Source organism: Anolis carolinensis, chromosome 1 (assembly GCF_035594765.1).
Source record: "Anolis carolinensis isolate JA03-04 chromosome 1, rAnoCar3.1.pri, whole genome shotgun sequence".
Classification (NCBI taxonomy): Eukaryota; Metazoa; Chordata; class Lepidosauria; order Squamata; family Dactyloidae; genus Anolis; species Anolis carolinensis.
Window position 1 is genome coordinate 218413307 of NC_085841.1, and position 23507 is coordinate 218436813.

General features: G+C 38.7%; 1 protein-coding gene across 2 annotated transcripts in view; it reads left to right on the forward strand.

The window, feature by feature from the left end:
• The first annotated feature begins 301 nt into the window (after positions 1-301).
• The window catches only part of rbms1 (RNA binding motif single stranded interacting protein 1), a 175124-nt gene continuing 151918 nt past the window's right edge, over positions 302-23507 (forward strand). Inside the window, exon 1 of one of the 2 annotated variants that reach the window (XM_003226358.4) lies at positions 302-885. In XM_003226358.4, coding sequence (XP_003226406.1) covers positions 811-885 — 75 coding nt within the window. In that variant the 5' untranslated portion in view covers positions 302-810. The remainder of the gene's footprint in view (positions 886-23507) is intronic. The other variant, XM_008119147.3, reaches the window with a different exon arrangement.

Here is a 23507-nt window from a genome sequence, read left to right on the forward strand (position 1 = left end):
CCAGCCTCTCGCTTTCCCCAACTTTCCAGCCCGGTGAGGAGTTGTAAGCCTGGCTGGAGAGCTCCCTTTCCTGGCCTCTGGGGCTTCTCATGGCTTGGAGCCGGCGGTGGCGACCTCCCGTACTCACACTCACTCACTCTCTTTCTGAGCCCGTCGCGTGCCAGCCTGTGTGGAAACCCGAAGCCCCGCCCATAACCCCGCCCCTCCCTCTCCCCTAACTCGTTCCCCCTCCCGCGCGCGCGCTTTCCCTGCATCCCTTCCTCTCTCTCTCTCTCTCTCTCTCTCTCTCTGCCTCTCTTCCCCGTTTCCATTGGCAGCCAGTGTTGCCGCAGCTCGCCCTCGCTTTCCCTTGTGGCGCGAGGCCTCGCTTTTGCCTCTCGGACCCCGCTCGCTGCGGCGTCAAGGGAAACTCCAGACGGACAGGAGCAGCGCGCGCGCACACGCACGCACGCACGCTCACGCGAGGGAGCGCGCGAGGCGGGCAGCTCTTGTCCTCGGTGCCCTCTGCAGCCTTCTCTCTCTCTCTCTCTGTGTATATGTGTGTGTTGTCTCTCTCTCTCTCTCTCTCTGTGAGGAAGACATTGGGGTCTCTTTGAGGAAGAGGACGCAGCTGTGAGAAGAAAGGAGCTCCGAAAGGAGAAAAAGAGAGAGAGAAAGAAAAGGGGAGCAAGGGAGCGCGCGCAACCCAGTTGGAGCGCGCGCAACTCCTCGTCCTCCCCCTCCCCTCACGCCTTCTCCTCTCTTGTCAGGCGCCTTCCCTTCGTCCTTCCTTCCTTCCCTTGGCTCGGCGGACTCCCTTATTCCAGCTTCATGGGCAAAGTGTGGAAACAGCAGATGTACCCCCAGTACACCACCTACTACTACCCTCAGTATCTGCAGGCCAAGGTATGGTACCGCCGTCGGGCTGCTGCTTCTGCTGTTACTCTTCTCTCCCACCTTGTCTGTTTGTAATTTTGACTCCTGACAGGGAAAGAAAGGGCACGCACAGCAGGGAGAGGCGAGGCTGGGCTGCCCCGTTTGCAGGCATGGCTAGGCTAACTATAGCTTGGGGAAGGGGAGGAGAGAGAGAGTGGGGGTGGCATCGGGTTACAGCTCCCCCTCGACCCATGCAGACGGAGCAAAGAGCCTGCAGTGCTTTCCCTGACTGTGCCAGAGAGAGAGAGAGAGAGAGCCATTTGGCCGCTTTCCCTGGGACTGAGTGACAGGACTGCCTCCTGTGCCCTTCCCAGGCTGGCACCTCCTGCTCTGCCCCCTCCCCTTGGCTTCCCTGGTCTTTTCCCCTTCTTTCTTCTTTCCCTGCCTTCCCCCATCCTCCCCATCCCTCCCCTGCTGCTCCTCTTCCTCCTCTCTCCCCTCCAGAGAGCCTTCGATTTTTCCTCTCCTTCTCAGGAGCTGTTCTCCCCCACCCCCTGCTCCCTTCCAACCAGCCCTATATTATACCTGAATATCAAGGGAGAAAATCCGACAATATCTGCTTTGAATTGGGGGCCCATCCACACAGCACCATATCCCAGATTATCAAGGCAGAAAATCCTACAATATCTCCTTTGAACTGGGTTATCTGAGTCCACACTCAGATAATGTGGGATTTTCTAACTTGATATTCTGGGATATAGGGCCGATCATTTTGGGGATATCTGAATCCACACTGCCATATATCCCAGTTCGAAGCAGATAATGTAGGGTTTTATTCAGCAGTGTGGAAGGGGCTTCAATGTTAAATAGAGATCAGTGCAGTAATGGGCATTTCGCTCCACCCCCCCCCCCCCTGTTCCGGCTCTTCTGGGAGATTTCATGAAGCTTTCCACCCTTCCTTCTTTCCTCCCTCCCATTATTATGCCTTCATTCTATGCTGAAGCAACATGCCATCTTTTTAAATCAGTCCTTGTCCACATTTGTATATTGCCTTCTGCTTTTTGGAATTCTTCTTCACTGCATTGTAACTTCCAACTAAGCTGAAGATGCTCTGCTTTAAACTCTGGAAATAGCTGTCTCAACATTGGATTGTATCTCTTATCTTTTTATGTATGTTCAATTTTAATTTAATCTTACAGTAGAGTCTCACTTATCCAATATTCGCTTATCCAACATTCTGGATTATCCAGCGCATTTTTGTAGTCAATGTTTTCAATACATCATGATATTTTGGTGCTAAATTTGTAAATACAGTAATTACTGCATAGCATTACTGCATATTGAACTACTTTTATCTGTCAAATTTGTTGTATAACATGATGTTTTGGTGCTTAATTTGTAAAATCATAACCTAATTTGATGTTTAATAGGCTTTTCCTTAATCCCTCCTTATTATCCAACATATTCGCTTATCCAACATTCTTCCGGCCAGTTTATGTTGGTTAAGTGAGACTCTACTGTATTTCATGTTTTATGCTTTAGGCACTATGTAGTGCAGTTTGCAAGCTGCCTTGAGTCCCCCCAGGGGTAGAGAAAGGCGGGATATAAATATGGTAAATAATAAATAAATAATAAATCTTTCTCCCATTATTATGCTTGGAGACAACTTGGGATTGAGCTTAACCAATCCTTGTCATTTTTTAAAACTCTTTTGTTGTTGTTGTTCTTTTTCACTGCATTCTAACTTCCAACTAAGCTGAAGATGATGTGCTTCTAAACTCAGGAGACAGTTGGATCTGAAGTGAAAATGCCCAAAGTGTTGTCAAAGGCTTTTCTGGCAGGAATCACTGGGTTGCTGTGAGTTTTCTGGGCTGAAAGGCTATTTAATGGTAATCAAAGTGGCCAATTGAAACATTCACACTTGCCTCCACAGACAAGAGTTTTTTCCCCCACCCTGGACTTTCCACAGATATATAAACCCCACTTGCCTAGTTTCCAACAGATCTCACAACCTCTGAGGATGCCTGCCATAGATGCAAGTGAAACGTCAGGAAAGAATGCTTCTGGAACATGGTCGTGCAGCCCAGAAAACTCACAGCAACCCCAGTTTACATTTCAATTTAAGGAAGAGGTAGCAGTCCCTTTCCCTATTCTATTGGAAGTGGAGGCAGTGGTGGTTTTGAAGCAAAACTCTTGCCAGTAAAAGTGCATCTTAAATAATAGTTTATCTCCAAATTTGTTTGGTTTGTTTTTTGTTCAAGTACATTTGATGTTTGTGATGGTGTGGATGTCTGGAAATGCCAAAGCCAGCCAACATTACAGCTTTAGAAATATTTTGCTGCAAACTGGCAAATGTAGAGTTGGTTACATCAGTGATCTGTAAAATTTGGCATCGTAAATGTTCAACAGCTACCACCTTGCACCAATAGGCAATGTGCAAATTGTATTGGGTATGTGTGTGTGTGTGTGTGTGTGTGTAGTTAATATGGCGGGTTCCAGAAATATGATTAAAAGGTGAAGGCTGACAATTCTATGCAAATTTAGAGATTCTTCTTTGAAATGTTAGATACAAGCTGGTGAATACTGAGATATGGTTTTCAGCATGAAAAAGATATTGTTGTCAGCATCCAAATAGGAGGAAATAACATCTGTGGCCGTCAGTAATCACATGTGTAACATTTATTGGAATTTTATATGAACTAGACATATTTTTATTCTTTTCTTGTTGTTACCAAGAGAGCTCTTCAGATAAGCAACCTGTGTTTCTTGCCTCTAATTTATAAATTGGAGTAAGCAGTTGTGGCAAGCAGCAAGAGTACTGAGTCTGTGATGCAAGGGAATAGGAAGAAGCTCACACTTCTCCTAGCAACTACACACTCCTCCTCCTTTGGGAGCCTTTGACCTCCCATTTTGAGAACTATGCAGCTCTGAAAAATATATTTGATACTTTTGCTTGATGATGTCAACAGCAGAAGGACACTTTCTTTTTAAACTTTGCAAATCTGTACCCACTGTGGATATGACCCTCCGTATCCACAGATCCTTAATTCATGGATTCAACTTTCTTCAGTTTGAAACATTCCCCTCCCCCCATCAAATCCAGAAAGCAAATCTTTATTTGCCATTTTCTATAAAGTGAACCATATTACCATATCATTATATGTGACAGGTCTTGGGCATCCACAGATTTTGATATCCATGGCGAGTGCTGGACCCAGGTCCCAGCAGATATTGTAAAAAAAAAAAAAGAGGTAGTGTTTAAAAATAAAATTTGAATGAATCCGCTCCTTATTTTTAAAGAGGAAATACGTATGCTTTACTTCTAATGGGCTTTACCTCTGAATAAGCATGGCTTATGATGGCAGCCTTCATGAAATGTCCCTCATCATTTCAGCAATGCAGAATTAAAGCTGAAGGGCACCATTTTGAAGAGAACTTTTCAACACTTGACATTATGAATAACAAGCAAAGAAGTTTCAGTGGGAAGCAACCATTTATGTACAAGAATATTTTCCTGAGCTATTTTTGTATGTCATTAATAATAGAGACACCAGGTTCATAATACTTTAGAACATATAATGCAATGCTTGTCTTTTGCTCCATATATAATTGAAGCAAAAGATAAACAGTAATAAGCTTGCAGTTGTAATTAGAATACCATTGAGAGGAAAGCCTCCAGGACCATTTTCTGAAAGTGTGCTTCCTGTATAAAGTATTTAATATTGATTTATACTGCAGTCAATGACATTTTCAAAACATGTCTTGCAGTCATTCCTACAAAATTATGGTCTGAAATCACATTAGTCTTCATCTCTTGGTTTCATAAGAAGCACAAACATCCATTTGACCTCCATATATGAACTACTGGGCTTGATTATTGTATCCAAATTTCCTTTTCCAGTAGCATCCTATTGTTGGGGGGTTTGAGGGGTGGCTGAATGGGAGGAAAAGCAGTTGAAAAATGATCAGGCATTCTCTATACATGAATTGGGTCTTGAAATTTAGTTAAATGATTATCACCCATAAATGTTCATTTCCACTGCAATTCACATTTAAAAAACCATAACTTCACTCGGTAACTCTAATAGTTCATTTGTATCCAGATACGATCAGCAACAACAATAGAAGTATGAAAATTGGAGCTACAGTAGAGTCTCACTTATCCAACACTTGCTTATCCAACGTTCTGGATTATCCAACGCATTTTTGTAGTCAATGTTTTCAATATATCATAATATTTTGGTGCTAAATTCATAAATACAGTAATTACTACATAGTATTAATGTGTAATGAACTATTTTTTCTGTCAAATTTGTTGTAAAACATGATGTTTTGGTGCTTAATTTGTAAAATCATAACCTATTTTGATGTTTAATAGGCTTTTTTCTTAATCTCTCCTTATTATCCAACATATTCGCTTATCCAACGTTCTGCCGGCCCGTTTATGTTGGATAAGTGAGACTCTACTGTATTTCAGAAACAGATTCAGGGAAAAATTAATGCAGTTGTATGGAATTGGTGCTCCATTGACAGAAAGCTCCATCTACTAGAGCTTTCTATAGGTGGGATAAAGAGGGAAGTGGATTTCATTGCTTCTCTCTTCCTCAGGCTCCCTGTAACATCTCTCAGATTGTTCCTTCGGAGCAGAACTTGGGGAGGACCACAAAAGAGAAAGGAAATATCGAATATGCTTTTTTTCTTTTTTCAAGTGACCCGTCTCTGTCATGTTTTAAAGAACTGTCTGTTAGGGGAAACCAGCCGGATGAAACGTATAGATATTTTAATAATATGAATCCACAACCTGCAAGCAATAGATATTGAGAATTTATTTAAAGATTCCTATTTAAGTAGAAAACAGCAAAAATGTTCATTATACATTTCAAAAAGAAAAAAATACAGAATAGGATCAAGGTCAAATCTTCTTATATGATGGTTTAATGGATTTTTAAAGGTTCATCCCAATCAAAGTGTTTGAAGCAGTTGAAATGCTCTGCTCGTCATTTTTAATGTCTTCTTCACAGCTAGTCCTGAAACATAATAATTACTTCTGCAACACAAAGTTGTCATCCTGAAAATTGCTAATTACTTCTACAAAGTTCATCCAAATCAAAACGTTTGAAGCAATTGAAATGATCCACACTCCATTTTAATGTCTTCTTCATAGCTTGTCCTGAAACATACTAATTACTCCTACAATGCAGTTGTGGAAACAAGGAATAGTGTACAGTGCCATGATTCAGTGTCTGAGCTTCCCACACTTAGGTGCTAAATTTGGTGGATCAAAGATGCAGTGACTTCTTTCAGAACAGAAATAACAGGCTCTGTATGGAATCAATACGGAAGAAGAATTCTATAAACAGAAACCTCTTGTTTCTAAATTAGTTATTGGGTAGAAAGTGGTGTGGTGTTATTGGCAAGAATTAAGCAAAATCTAATAATTTAAGACTTATTTCAACACAAAAGCTCAGCTTAAACTATTCCCACTGAAGTCAGTACAACTCAGTTCTGGCTGGATTCTGCACATATAGTATCTATTTGCGACAAAATAAGTCTCAGCTTTTGTAATAACAACATTGGTAGTTATAGTATTATGGTTGTGTCTACATTCATGCAAAATGCAGGACATTTTTAACATTACATTTTGCTAATAAAAAAACAGATATACTGTAATGTAAATTCAAAAATGTACAGACAACTTGCTTGATTCTTCCTGCATGTTTTTTGAAGAAGAGTTTATTAAAAACCCCACAGAATACAGACTAATAGCACACCTCTGGCTTAGCCTAAGAAAATATGGGAAATATTTGTGTTTGTATGTGAACAAATATATATGTATATGTGTTCAGTGTGGCCTCTGCTGTCCAAAGTTATAACAAAAAAAACTCTGTAAGAAAATGCTGACTAAACAATGTCCCAATCTGAAACTTAACTCAAGAGATTTTGAATCTTCAGTTTTTACCTCCGGGTCATGAAGGATATATACAAACTATCACTGTATATTGTGGCATTTGTTTGTGATGGCCGTGTTTCCAATGCATTATTTCCTTTCGTTGTTTCTGATGTTGTAGTGTGCTTTCAAGTGGTTTCTGACTTAGGGAGAGCTTAAGGTGAACCCTTCACAAAGTTTCTCTGGCAAGATTTCTGTGCCGGGGAAGGGGGAATTGCCTTTGTATTTCTTTGAGGCTCAGTGTATCTGTAGCACCTGTTTATTAGTTTAAAAGCCACATTAAATCAAATGGTGTACATCTTATATACGATCTTGCCTAGTATGAAGTCATTTTTACCTCAAGCCCAAGTGAAGGTTTCACTAAGAAAGAAAAGCTTTTGTAAACTTCAGAGTGGGCTTGTGGGATAAACGATTTTGGAACTGAAAAAATGAATTTTGTTATAAAAAGCTGAGAATGCAGTTGTAACTGGTGCATGTGGTTATATTAAAAAGCCCGAAAATATCCTACAGATGCACCATGAATTTGTTAATTTAAAACTCGATCCATTCAACATATTCTGAAGACCTAGACAGCCAGTATGGTACAGTGGTTTGAGTCCTGGACTAGAACGCCAAATTCAAATCCCTATTTAGCCATGGAAACCCACCGGGTGACTTGTGGAAACCTCGCTCTCACAGATTCAGAGGAAGGCAGTGGCAAACCTCCACTGAATAAATCCTGCCAAGGATACCCACAGTAGGTTCGCCTTAGGGTCACCATCGGTTGGAAACAATTTGAAGGCACACCACAGTTTCAGTGATCAATTTTAGCTATAATTTACTGACTGCATGCCAAGATATATTACATTTGGTTTAGCTAGTGCCATGTGCATAATATTTAAGAGTAATGAAAACACATATGCTTCTTGACAGCTTATTATAAAGACAATCCAATGTTCTTTTGCTTTTCTCTACCTTATTGCAGTAGAGATAGAGCCAACTGGAGATATTTGACTGAGAAGAACACTGGCAGTTGTTCTAACACAGGCGTTGGCTGATTTCTGCATATTTATAGAATGACCTGCAAAATGAATGATTAAAAAAATAAAAGATAAATTATTTCATGGGTAATCAGGCTATACAGTTTTCAATTTACCAATCAAGCCAAAGTGTTTTGTTTCAACCATGTATACATTACTAAGGTGTGTTCTCACATAGCTTAATTTTGAAACAAACTTATTTTTTGTTACAAATTAGATCATGGGCAAAAACATTAGGATGTTCTGATTGAAATTTGGAAGGCTTGTTCAGGCACAAAATAAAATGTTCTTCCTACTAGATCTGACCACAGACAATGTTGGGACTTCATGCGGTAAGGCAGCACCTCTAAATCCTGCCACCATCTCACAAACTCTGTAAGCCAATTGCAACAACTTTTATTGAAATTGTTGCTTTAAGAATAGAAATTACCTTTCTTCCAGTACCAGCAGTTTCAGCCATTCCATTTAAATGTAGATAGATAGATCTCAAGGGGTATAGGCCACCTCCTCTCCTGTGCTGGCTACTTCACTGAGGGCAGGTATGTATGATATCATGTGGAAGAGTGGCTTTATCATTACAGTTTGTTTGCTGGGTTCTTCATCATTCCTAGACTGCATTTGTTTCTTAGGCCCAGAGATTCTCCTACTTGAGTCACTTCTTCAAGATAAAGTCCCATGCAGACTTTATTGCCACTCTCCTTCCTTGAGGTTTCTGTGTTATGCCTTTCCAGTGAGGCACAAGTGCCAGGTAGAAGGTCTTCCTGCCCAGATAGCTCTTTTCCATCCATGGTGAAATATATGAACAACTTTTTCCAGATGCAACCTTTTCTAGGTGCATAAAGCTTATTGATGGATGGCTCATCAAATTGTCCACCCCAATCGCCTCCTTGAGTAAAATGGCAATGACCCAGCCTAGGTTAGACTGTTTCCTTGATTCCTTGTGTCTGCCTTTGACTCTTTCTCTTTCTTATGGCTTACTCTTTCATTCTTACCTTTCTTTTCCTATCTGTTCCTTTTAAGATTCTACATTTTTGCAGCCCAACCACCTTCAGCAGCAGTGGTTTGCTATCCATGGTCCACTGGTGGCTGGGAAATGCCCTGTTTGCTGATTTAACTCAGGCGTTGACAACCAATGGGTTTCCAAACAAGTGATGAGAATTTTCTGGAAAAAAATAATTAGGAAGAATTAGAGTCTGATTTAACATGCTTGACTTACAATTATTAAACAAAAAAAATTAATGTTCCAAAAGCCATAAGTATTTCAACAGATACAGTGGTTAGATATAGTGGTTAGAGTACAGCTGGTTCTCCAAATCCATGGATTCAACCATCCATGGGTTGAATATATATATATATGTTTTAAAATCCCAAAAACAAGCTTTGATTTTGCTAGTTTACATAAGGGACATATTTTATTATGCCATTTTACATAATTGGACTTGAGCAGCCACAAATTTTTGGTGTCCATGGAGGGGGGAAGGCGTTGATACCAGGGTCCACTATATCAAAGTAGAACTAAGTAGTGTGAAAGGTCCCCCAGGAAGCCATCATGGACTACCAACTGAGAAAGGGAACTATAATGGATGTTACGTATTTCCTTTCATTTCAGTTGACTTTTGTCCAGCTCAGGTCTGCTGACAGAACAATGTGCCCTGTAACCTTACCATCCTTACTGTTTTAAAGGGATGCTAAAAATCTAAGGTACCCACGGCTGATCAGTAAGGTCATAACAAGGTCATCCCTCTGTTCAAAAACAGCTGCTTCATCTTCTTATTCACTTTTTGCTGGTTTCCTATGTAGCATACATTGGTGTGTTTGCCTCCTCACCTCCTACCTAACTTCAACATGTTACATTAAACCCTTCTGCAGAGCTGACAGGTAAACAGTAATTGATTGTCAGGAAGATGATCAAGAAAAAAGTGTTTATACAACTGTTCCCCTAGTCTTTGAATTGGCTTTATTCTCAGCTCTGCCAATCTTGGTTTGGAAGTTGAACCCAACTGGAAATTTTTCCAACAAGCAACTCAGACCAGATTATGGTTATGCCTCTAAATAGGTCCATCCAACTCCGGTTTGAACCTAAATAGTGAGTGGTTTACCACAAATAATCCTTTTGAAGGGTAGTTGCTTAAAATATCCTTTAAAATTCTTCCTAAAATTGGAGACATTTTGAGAATGTTAAGAGATATGACTAAGCTTATCATTCCCCTACCAAACCGATTTTGCACATTTATGCACAGTTGTGATTACACTACATTGGATTCACAGTTGCAATTACATTACATTGGCCCCACCATATAATAACATTATGTGTTAAATCTGTGATAAGAATGGCAAAAGCTAATTAGTGTCAGCTTGATACTTAAAACTGAATTGTTTAAGCCCTGTTTGAGACTATGGAGGCATGAGAGGGGAGAATTGAGGTTCTTGCCTTCTCCCTTTGCCATTCTCTAGTGCCTTTTCATAAATGAGTCAGTGGGGCTTCTCTTCTTCTGGATTCACCCCATGTGATTTAGACATTACTGATTGCCCAATAGCATTTGAAATTGTTACTTTTTGGTCTAAGGCACCCACAATTCCCCAGTGACATGTGGCAAGGACAAAAATAGGAATGTTGCGACACAGGGTCCCCACCGCTTTCTTTGACCTCCCTCAACACTTAATCCTCTAAGATGCCCCTAACTTCCTTCCCTTTCTCTGAACAGACTTCAAAATGAATCTCCAAAGCCCTGCCTTTTTGTTCTCTGAGTGCCTTTGGTGTTTTTTGAAAAGGGGATATAGGTGGAAGGCAGTGTGCCATGTGTAGAATTTTACTATTAATCTGTCACAGAATTATTTTTTCTTGGGGGAGGGTTGTTGGAAGTCTTAGCAGATGCAAATGTCTTTAAATCCTTCAAATCCTAGTCATCTGCCTATGACATGTGGAGGAGCAAAATTATACAAGAGAGTTTTTTGTTGTTGTTTTTTTTAAAAAAATCTGGTTATCATGAATTGAATCAAAATAGAATAGAATTTATCAACAAAGCTCTAGGATTAGAATGACTATTGCCCAGCCTGAAAAATTTTCTCATACCTTCCTGTTGATCAGACTCATGGCTGAAATCATTATATTAGAGAGCACGGTACTTACAATTTAACATTATTTAGGAAGGAGGTGGGCAGAGTTAGCTCCCCTAATTACACCTGGCATCTGCAAATGTTACGCATATCACAATGAATAAAATGACATCTCAGCAGTCCCATTCCAGAAGTTCTGGTAGCTAATTTCACTATTATCAATTTCCAAGTATTTCTTCAGACAAGAGATCAAATCACTTTTTGTTTTCCGGCACCACCACTTTGGAGCACAGAACACAAAGGACACAACGTAGGGCCCTGCCTGAACAATGTAAAGGCATAGTTTTAAGACGAGGCTAGAAGACCCACCTAGGGAGGGGAAAAGTTATTTTGCCAAATAACCAAAGAGGACCTGCACACCACATATTGAGATGAATGACCTCTGGTGGCTCATTTCATAAATTATGGGACTGGAAAGGAAATGATAAAAAAAGTTCAATACAGTGTTCCCTCACTTATTGCTGGGGGTAGATTCCAGAATCACCCACAATAAGTAAAAATCTGCAAAGTAGGGGTGCTATATTTATTTTAATATTTTTACATTATTTTTGTAATTACACACTATTTTAAGTCTTTATCAACCAATTGTGTGTTGATAAATCGCTTCCTTCTCCCCCGGTTGCCACTTGGGCTCCTTTTCTCTCCCTTCGGCTTCTCCTTCCTCCCTTCCCTAGGCTGTAAATTGTAATTTTTTATTATTTATAATAGTCTTTTAGAGTTTATTGAAAAATCGCAAAACAGCAAATCCATGAAAAGCGAACTGCAAAGTAGTGAGGGAACACTGTAGTGGGGAACCCACAGGGACATGTGCTAAACATTTTCCTGTCACTATTTGCATATTAGGCAAAAAAAGTAGTTCACATTGTAAACACCATAGAACATTACTTAGCTGTAGCAGCTGTAAAGTATCAGAGATATGTGGCACATACTTTTTCTCTAATCCAGCCAGGAGAAAATTAATCTACATGAGGATTATATAGGTGGAGGAAGAGCCCTGGACTTATCTTCCACATGTTTGTTGTATGCCTTCAAGTTGTTTCTGACCAATGGCAACTCTAAGGCAAACTTATCATGGAGTTTTCTTTTCAAGATTTGTGCAGAAGATGTCTTCTTCTGAGACTAGGAGAGAGTGATTTTGGCAAAGGTAACCCAGAGAATTTCATAGCTAAATGGGGATTTCAGACCTGGTCTCAAGAGTCAGTCCAATGCTCAAGCCAGTATACCATGTTGGCTCACATTACTTAATCCAGTGTGCCACCCCATACTAAAAAAGTACATGTGAACTACTTAGGAAGAGTCATTAGTAAACTTAGTTCTGCATGGACCAACTAACCTTCTTGCCCCACACTTTGCCTCAGACCCCCCCCCCCACACACACACTCACACTTTTGACTGATAGGCCAGCTTTTGTGGCCCCTCTTTTTCGTTTAACAAGCCAATGCTAATAAGTACCTAGCATTCCCAAGACCTTTCTCCCTCTCTCAGAATATTAGTTTTGATATTATAAATTGCATTTTACAAATAGAATGACAAAACAATGCAACATTTTAAGATACTATTGACAATAACAAAGAGTTAAGACACCATAAAATCAGTACTAAAGGCCTTTTTAGAGTCATGGGAATATTGAGATCTTCTACACCCAAACAGTAGCAACAAACCTATGTGGTAAACAAACATGGAAAATAGTCAGTATCCTACTATACATTTCTTTTCTAGCCAACTATTTATTGCACTAAAATAGGACAGATTTTATATTTGCCAAAATTTAATATTATTATTTCTTCAGCCATAGAAAATAAATCAATAATATATCAATGCTAAGACCTCCTTATTGACTATGAAGTTCCCATGGTGCCTGCCACGAGGAGCTAAGCATGGCAGGTAGAATGAGAAGTCAGCACAGGAATTGGGTAAAGCAGGATGCACGATAGTTTATTATATTTTCCAAACAGAGTAGGCATAGTTTTCATAAGGGATAATACTGGCAAAGTGTTTCTTGTGAGTGGTTCTCTCTACCCTGCTTCTTGGCAAGGGGTTGGACTCGATGGCCTAGGAGGTCTCTTCCAACTCTATGATTCCATAATTCTATCCAGGTGTTAATACAGTATTTAGGAAGAAGACCAGCATAGCATAGTATAACCGCTGCCCCTCTGCTTACCATGAGCAACCAGAGCTCTGTGGCTGGTAAGCACTCAGATTACACTGTCCAACACAAATTTTGGTGTTTCAAATATTAGACTTGTTTCTGGGTGTATTTGACCTGCTAATTAAAAGAAAATGGCACCAGTTTTCTTTTATCAGAACTAGTTTTTGAGATATAGAACATATGCCATATATGTATTGTACATAGAAAATCATGATAACTGTATTTAAGAAACTAGAGTGTATATGGTCTATCCAATGCAATTTTCCGAATCAGCATCCCAAATAACCTCAGGGTTGGGCCTAAGACACCAAAAATATATTATAGGTGAGGACTAGGGGCGGGATTTAACAAAATGATGTACATGTGTTTGCCTTTCTCCTCCATGGCCAACTGGTTAAGGAAGGAGGAGGGATGAGAATATGCCAAGGGAAAAAGACTCAAGAAGCAAGGAATGGTTTTGTTTTTTTCGTGGTCATCAACTTTCCCTATGCTTGTGCAAAAATGTAAATGCTGAAGCATGGCCTAGGATTTTATGATAGTGCTGGAATTTTTTCACTAAGTCATGAACAGAAGTGAAAAGAAAGCAATAAGCCGGGTTAAATCTCTGATGAAGATATTTTGTATAGTAATTTGGGTGATATTTAACCCTGTAACATTGACTTCTTAATGCAGCTAATAAGGTGAAATACTTGTGGAAGGCATCGTAACCAGTTACCTTTTTCAACATTTGGACTATAAAACATTTGGACTAACTGTGCAAATAGGCTATCAATGGGCTATTATCAGAAGTATGGTTAGAAAAATAATAAAGCTGGAAGATACCACAAGGGCTATCTAGTCCAACCTCCTGCCATGTAGGAAAACACAGTCAAAGCACACCCAACAGATAGCCCTCCAGCTTCTGCTTAAAAATCCCAAAGAGGGAAGATCCATCACTCTGCATTGCAGCATATTTTATTGCTCTTAGGTCAGGAACTTTTTCATAATGTTTAGATGGAATCCCCTTTCTTGCACTCAGTAAAAACATTTCTGCAGGAATTGATAATGTTTCAAATCAGTTTCAGCTTGGACTTTTATTTCTTTCAGTGCTTTTCCATGTTATCATGATAATGTCTAAATAATAATCTGTTCATTTGGATACTATACTTTGAACAAATAAATACATTATGGTCTATATGCTTTCATTTCACCAAAACAGAAATTGGATTTTGCATTAGATTCTCTTTCTTTTGTCCAAAAGTTTACAATTTTCAGCATGTCGATCCAGATCTGTAGTACATTACAGACTGAGATGGAGTTGTAATGCAGTGTACTTACAGGATTTACATTTGAAATATGATATATAAATACTTCATTATGTAGTCATTAACTCAATTACACAATCTAATGTTTTAAAATCTTTTGCAATATCTTATTTCTTCTTTGTATTCAAAGGATTTCAATTATATTCTGTTAATAGTTTTCTATGAATTCCAAGAGGCAAACTAAATCTAAATATTGGCATCAGAATAAGAGGATAGGGTCCATTTTCTTCTTTTATTTTTCTGAAAAGTGTTAGCTTTCGTTGATTTATCACTGTAGCCCTTGATTGCATAAGAAAATATGGGGTTGAAGCAGTTACGTGAACTATTCCCACACAATTGATTGTATACATTAGATCCCACACTTAAACTTCTTGGATTAGTATAGAGTATTATAGAGTGAAGTGTGTTTCAATCCACTGATTTCAACATTTAACATTATGTTAGGTAGTGCCCACCATATTTAATACTGTTGAATTTTTTTTCTAAAATGTCTTGATAGTAAAAGTGTTTGGTATTTATATTGCACTTCTTTCCACTCTACCAATATCAGGGCATGATCGGGATTGAGAACACAGTTCCTACAATCTGCTTTTTAAGGTTGCGGAGGGAAAGAAGTACTTCCCTTTGGAATGAAAGCCAAAGTAAAGGTTTGCAGCCAAAGAGTAGAGTCCCAATGACTAGATGCAGCTGAGGGCCATATGTATTCTTTCTAGTCACCTGTGGTGACCTCATAAATTTCATAGGGTTTTCTTAGGCAAGGAAAATTCAGAGGTGGTTTTACAAGTTCCTTCCTCTGGAATATAGCCTATAACACCTGGTTTTTTTGACAGGCTCCCATCCAAGTACTAACCAGAACTGACCTTGCTTAGCTTCCAAGATCAGACAGGAACTGGACACTTTATGTATTTGCACCTTTTACAACACTGAAAATCCAGACAGTGGTATTATCTGTGTACATTTGGGATTATTTAATGCTGGAAGTGACACCTAATGCAGGTGTTCAGAGGGACTTTGTGGAGCCTTCTGTTGAACAGCTTTGCCTTTTAACTGTATGTATGTTATGTTGCTCAGGGAGCTAAAGAATGCAAAAAGTACGTACTTTCTGTATAAGTTCCTAAACTGAAAACTGGATAGTGCTCCTGCACTTTTAATGGTTATGTTGAAGAGGACATGTCAGCAGATGCCTATGATGAAATGAGATAAGAAGCAATATATACTGACATTCGCTCTCCTACACAACCATTAATCGTATAGGAACCTGCTCTAGTTTTCAGTGTGAGAACCTCTACCCATTTTTATGCATAACAGTAGTTTTTTAACTAGTTCTTAAAAAAGGAGAAAATTAGCTTAGAATTTTTAAAAAGTAGCTTATGCACATATATACATAAAAGTCATTGTTTGCAATGCTTCTTTTCTATTTTTTAAAATACATACTTCTCTTAAACTCTGCTTTCGGTTTTTGGGTACAGTCACAATGTTTGGGTGGTTTACAAAAGCGTTCCTAATCTGTATTGATGGTGGCTTTGCAATAACAAAAAGAGCAAAAATTGAAAAGTATCCAATGAAATCCACAGGCGGGGGGGAAAGAGAAACATGTCTCAGGATGCTAAAAAGATGGTCTTTTATTTATTTTTTTAAAAAAGGCATCTACAAAACAAAACAAAGCTATTCAGTGAAGGTACTGCATGAATGTAGCCTTTTTCCTAATTGGCTGTTCCTGTCTGTGAATTGAGACCGGGACACAAAATGTATTCAGCCTCGAGCCAGCCAGAACATAAGACTTGGTTTTTCCCACTCAGCTGTCAGATTTGCACTGACTGGATCACCAAGTTACAGCTGAACACTTTGATTCCAGGAAGCATCTGAATGAGGAAACTCCACAAGATGATTGGATGTTATAGTAGCAGAATGGTGTTGCCCACTTCATCTTCACATAGGAAGAAATTCAGTACATCTCAGCAAAGGTTGAAGTAGTTATAGCTCATTCGTTTGCAAATTTCTTGCAATGTTCTTTCCTTCCCTAGCAGAAACTCCAGGCAAATGCAATAGCATTCTTATCTCAATTTGTCATGGGAAAGCCTTTTTGGAAACATTTTGGGGTGCTGTATATAGAATCCCATGTTGTGAATTTTTGGTTTTAATGTTCACACTTTAAAAAAAAAACTCTGTTTTGTAATGTTGTAAAGTTTTAAAGTTTTATGCTGTTGGTCTGTGCCCGTAACAATAACATTCATTCATTCATGATTCCATCACTCGGGATAAAACTAGCTGTCCTTCATTACTTTCCTTAGACTTAAAAAAACGATTCCAGAAATCTTTCAGATAATATATACAATAAACAATAAAAAACACCCAATAAATAAAGTAGCAAATTTATAGGAGTAGTTAGTTGGGGGCACTGTTTGTATAAAAAATACTCTGAAACAGTACAGTGAGATTTTAATGAGTTGAATATCTTGCCTAGAACATATTACAGTATATGCCCAAAAGGAGTATTTAAACTGAAGTATTAATATGGACCAAATGGAGCCTCCGGTGGCCTAGGGGATAAAAAGCCTTGTGACTTGAAGGTTGGATTGCTGACCTGAAGGCTGCCAGGTTCGATTCCCACCCGGAGAGAGCGCGGATGAGCTCCCTCTATCAGCTCCAGGTCCATGCGGGGACATGAGAGAAGCCTCCGACAAGGATGGTAAAACATCAAAACATGCAGGCGTCCCCTGGGCAACGTCCTTGCAGAAGGCCAATTCTCTCACTCCAGAAGCAACTCCGGTTGCTCCTGACATGAAAAGAAAAATATGGACCAAGAAGAAAACACAGGCTGTAAGAGATTAAGGAAAGCTTTCATGTTATTCTAGAAGAATGGCTATTGAAAACAGTGGCATAGTCCTTCATATAACGAATCTCTCCTCCATAAACATTCTTTCTGATGAGTTGAAATTTGCTTTCTCAGTACTGAGAAAGATACATATTTTAAAAGAGACTTGTCTTTCATAATTCATATTCTCTCTTTTACAAAACAGAGGGCACTTTTATATTTTCCCCAGTGGCAAATATCATCTTGCAGAACAAGGGTGTTTGGATTAGGAAAATGATATAGAATAAAAGATTAGCCACCCTTCCCCTAGCACCGCAGTGTCATGGCTGCTTTTAAGAAGAGAGAGAGATGTTAGGCAATCTGATTACAGATCTGTGTCTGTTCTAGTTTAGTCCTGAGAGATTTTGTGCTATTTCTCTGACAAGCCTGAAAAAACAACCAGTGATTGTTGTGTTCTAATTAGACTTGCTCATTTAGAGGAGATGAAGGAACAGTCTTGGAAGTTGTGTAGCTATATCGCTACTGTCTTCTGTTCCTAATGTTTCTTGCTGCAAAGGAGACTGTTATATATGATTATAACATGTTTGACTTCATACTCATTCATACATAAAATCAGCTTTTCTCTGTGGTACCCAGCTTATCTTGCTGTAGACTATATTGTTTTGTGCCCCCTTTAAATGGTTTCTTTATTTATATCCAGAGTTTGAAGTGTTATTTTTAAAACTATTGTTTATTTCATTGATATACCTATATTTTACTCCCAGAACTGGGACTCAGGGTGATTTACAAATTAAAACTAATACAATATAATTAAGATATACATCAGGTTAAGTCAAAGCAATTTAAAACATACAATTAAAAACAATGAAAAGCAGTTTTGAAACAGTAGAATTGAAAGCAATACAACTCTCTTAAAATCCTTTTCTGTATAACTTTCAGTTTTTCAATGTTTGCTGCAACAAAAAAGGTCTTTAGCTGCTATTGATTGGGATCTTGTTAGTGTTATATATTCAGAAATAAGTCATCCTATGGAGGTGAATATTCCTTTCCTCTCCTCGCACCTACCCAAGGTCCTCCTGGAACTTATTGTAGAGATGCTGTGCTATTTCATATCTGATGGAGAGCAGGGCAGAGTGGAATATGTCCCTGTAGCCAGATAGTAAATGGTCAGATAAATGTCTGGTTGTGTTTCCATGCGTAGATATGAAATAATCAAAGAAGTTTCTGAGTATGTTTCTGTAACCAGATATGCAATGATCAGAGGAATGCCTGCTATGTCCCTGTAGCCAGATGTGAAATGATTAGATCATCTAGTTCCGTGGTTCTCAACCTGGGTTCCCCAGATGTTTTTGGCCTACAACTCCAAGAAATCCCAGCCAGTTTACCAGCTGTTAGGATTTCTGGGAGTTGAAGGCCAAAAACATCTAGGGACCAACAGGTTGAGAAGATCTAGTGTGATTTCAGAAGACCTCTGTAATTTTCAGTAGGTAATGGAATCATCGAAGTCTTCCATGGATTTTCACCAGGCACAGAATGGCTGGAGGTGGGTGGGCTGCACATTTCTTCAGTAAGTTGAAGGGGTTGATAAATAGCCAGCTGCAGCACAAATCCATATACAGAATAACTACACAACACTAAGCCCTACAGGATGCCAGCCATTATATTGACTCTTATAACTTTATTTTTGAAAGTGTCATGTTTGTCATTTCTCATTTATACATTGCTTTATGAATGACACATTAATAACACTTTGGCCAAGAATCCTGCATTATCAACATATAAATATGGCAACCAGGGCTCTGGAGTCAGTACCTCAAACCTTTGACTCCGACTTTTGTTTTTCTGCTGTCCACCTCTGACTACTCTATAAAGGCAAATAAATATTGATTAGTATTAACATAGCAGCACTAAGCATTTAATCACCACCACATGAATAATCAAAATGCTTAGGTTGATAGAACATAAAGTAAATATATTTAAATTTAGATTTCTGAACAATATTTTTCTAAATTCCTGTCAAAGTGAATATGTAACATGCATATCATTTAATAAATTAAAATGGGAAAATATAAATATAAAACAATACATTTACAATATGTTTTACAATATTATTTTTTATTTTGAGGCAGGCACACATCTGATTCCACCCATAATTGCTTCCAACTCAACACTTGACTCCACTACTCTGATTCTGACTCCACAGCCTTGTTGACAACAGATCCCATCATTGTAATTAAATCTAATGATGGCACCTCCCAAAAATCTTCCATTGCACTCTGGCAGTGCCCCAGTAAAAGCATTTCCAAGGTGCCGAGAAATTATGCCTATAGCACTCTTCCAGCCACAGAGTGCATCAAGAATAGGCAACCGGAGAGACTCCTCAGTGTCCTGCCACAGCTGCTTTTCTCAAGGCAGACCATGACCAGGAGAGTGTTGCAGACCTTGTTTCCTAGCACACCTATCTACAGTGCCTCAACAATGCTTAGTTTGGGATAACTGCCAGGCTGTAGTAATAATGTTTGGTCATTAACTGCCATAAAAGTGAACCTCGCACAGCTATCCCAACATGAATGTGAATCCCAATCAATTTTACAATATCATAATCGCTGAACAGGATTAAAGCCAACACACTTGTTTTCATCATTTTTTTATTTTGTATCAGGAGATTGGACTGGGTGGCCCTTGTGGTCTCATTCAGCTCTATGATTCTACGTATAGCTCTAGAATTTGTAGACAAAAAGTCAACCCAAAAAACCTGGCTCACCTTATACACAGGTCAGTGTGAGTACAGGATGGAGCAATGTTGTCTTCCCTTAAGCCAGGAAAGGAATGTTATTGAACTCTATCTCCCAGAATACCTTCCCATTTGCTGTGTTAGATAAGGTTGATAGGAGTTGCAGTCCAACAATACCTGGTGGGTTGCATTTTCTCACTCATACCTTACCAAGGGTGTTGTAAGGTTTACAACTAGTAATTTGAACACTTTGGAGTGCTATACACACTAATCATTATTATTAACACTGAGCCCCAGCACGAAGCAGATATTAAATATTTCTCTAAACGTCTGCAACCAAGAGAGCCTAATTACATATATGAAGGGATGATGTAATTCTGTGAAGTGCAATTTCACCTACAGAGTAAACCCAGGCTTTTGAGTTTCTGAGTGGTACCTTAAGGGCCTATTCTGTGGGGGACATTTTTTTGGCACTCATGGAAACTCCATAGCCAAGACACAATGAGAGTGAAATGGGAAATAATGAACACCTGTTGCTTTAGAGGAGCAGAGAATGGTAGAGCAAGATTAATTTTTCATATGGGGAACTGCTATGAGTGCTAAAGAACACAGAGGTAACCAAAGACCAATATAAGCAGCATTTGGATAAATGACTTTGCCACAGTAGAAGTTAATCTTAGTTACTTTTTCAAGTCGGTTTAAAAAAAAAACCTGCTTTAAGAAAAAAGATCTGATGGATAGATGGTAATTCTGGAAGAAAAATTTGCAAGTGACAATTTGTGGTTGTATTTGAAACAAGTGATTAATTAAATGCTGGTCAATGTATTGATTTGATATAAGGAACTGGAAAAAATAGCCATGGGAGAAAATGCTTTTGTGTAGATACCCAAAATTACAGATAACAGTGACCTGCATTGAAATGAAGGACTTTCAGGCCAATAATACCATACTGTCGTGCTGGAACACCTAGTAAATGCCTAGAGATGACATAGTTTGTTGGATGTGGATAAATGAAACCATAAATACCAGTGCTGTGGATACAGGGGTCATGCGGTACACATTAATTATAACAGCACATAATGGTTGTTATACCAAACTAATTCCAGCTTATCAATATAAAGCAGGATACCTTGCATTAAGTTTTCGGTGGTGGCCCAGATAACCTACAAATTCTGTAAATCAGTTGCTGCTGCTTTCCCAGACATATCTTAAGATTTTGTACTTTACCAAAATAGGCCTTAAATGATACATAAACAACTTCTTTCTCTCACATGAACCATCCTAGCCAATACATTTGCCAGATGCTTGTGTCTTTATCCCATTGCTGAGATGGATCTCCATGGGATGTGGATATGGAGGCTTTTCTGTAGTGGACAAATCCCCTCCCCCTTTTCAGTATTATTGTGTAGATCAGTCCTTGGCCCTTCGATGCATTTAGGTTATTCTGTTAGTCTTTCTTTTACATCAGAACTACCATGAGTTCTATGAGTCTGCTCTATTTTGTAAAGTTTTATTCTGGTTCATTACATTTTAGTTTATAGTTTCTACAATTTTTTAGTGATATGCATGTGACAACCTGCTTCTCTACTTATATCTCCTTAGCCAGATGGGGAATTTCAGTTAGTTCTATGAAAGTTCATGGGCAGCTAGCAGTTTGTTTTGTAATTCAGTGCAGTAACTTGTAAAAACATGCTTAATTTGATTACCACACTGATATGCTTGCTTTTGTCTGAGAAGTAAATGGAGACATACTAATAAATGAAGACATCTTGGTTTTCAGGTGTTTCACTCTTCCAGTAGATGACAGGAGGAGTGCATCCCTAGTAGGAATACAGAGTCCTTTCGCAATACAGTAGAGTCTCACTTATCCACGCCTCACTTATCCAAGTTTCTGGATAATCCAAGCCGTTTTTGTAGTCAATGTTTTCAATATATCGTGATATTTTGGTGCTAAATTCGTAAATACAGTAATTACAACATAACATTACTGCATATTGAACTACCTTTTCTGTCAAATTTGTTGTAAAACATGATGTTTTGGTGCTTAATTTGTAAAATCATAACCTAATTTGATGTTTCATAGGCTTTTCCTTAATCCCTCCTTGTTATCCAAGATATTCACTTATCCAAGCTTCTCCCGGCCCGTTTAGCTTGGATAAGTGAGACTCTACTGTAGTTAAATCTTTATTGGAAAGAAATCCTATCTAGTACATCAAAGGTGGGGGAGCTTTCAATGTGAGTGAAGGAAGTCTGCTGCTTCATTAGTTCTTTCTCCCTCTCTCTGGATGTTAAAAACTGTGGTTTCTAAACTTTCCAAAGGATGCTGACTTGGGATCTCATGGCATGCTCCCTGCCTTCTTTGGATGCCTTGGAACACATTCCTCTTCCTACACTTGCCATTAATCTGCCAAGTATGCCCTTCCAGCCTCCCTTTCACTAATGGAGTGATTTATAGATCGCTTACTTTAGTACAGGCTGAAGCTCATTGATGTCTACATCAGTATGTGTGATTTATCACTCACTGTCTTTGGTCTGTTTGCACAAACTCATGTAATATAATGAGAAAATGAGCATGGTCAGAATAAATAGTTAGGCATTTTACCCTGTTTAATTGAGGTGTTAGATTCCATCAACTGTCGGATATAATAAATAATCAATGCTGGCTTCATTTTTTGGGGAGAGTTGCCCTTGGGTGGATGTCAAGGATTTATTCCCATCTCCAGCTCTGTCATTTACCATCACTGCTGAAAGCTTGAGTCATCTGGTGGGAAGTCACTGTGTGGCTCAACTTCCTCCTTTCTACCTGTGCCTTTGGATAGACTTTGTTTTCTATGCCCATGGGAAATGGGTACCCCTTATAGATACAAACTCATACACAAAGAAAAGGCAAATGGAGAGCATTTTTAAACAAAGACTTTAACAAATAAGCTTTTATTTTCAGCAAGTTAATATCAAGAGATATCACATATATACACTTTCTTCAGTTGTTACTTAGATATTGTTATGTGGGTCTGTCACAACACTTTACTGTACTGAGGTATAATTTGTACTCAGGATGAGAGTACAAACAGAATATCAAGAAACTGAATGGCTTCCCGTTGACAAGCAGAATAGCCATTTCATACCATTTATTTAATTTGTATGCCAAAAATGAAATATGCAAAGCAATATTAAATTCAGAGGAAGGAGGGTGTGAAAATTGAAGGGACATCAACAATTTAAGATATGCAAATGACACCATATCACTAGCAAAGAGAGTCAAGGCAGAAAGAGCAAAAGCAAGTTTACAGTCGAACATTAAGAAAACAAAAATAATGACCTCACACAATTTGCATAACTTTAAAGAAGATGATGAAGACATTGAAATAGTTCAAGAGCTTATATGTCTTAGCTGAGTTATTAATGCAGTCACGAAATCTAAAGGAAACAAGGATTTGGAAGGGCTGTATGAAAGAACTAGACAATATCTTAAAGTGTAAAGATATATCATTGAATACTAAAATTAGGATTTTCCATGTTATTGTATTCCCTTTTTCTGTGTATAATCGTGAAATCTGGAGAGTGAAA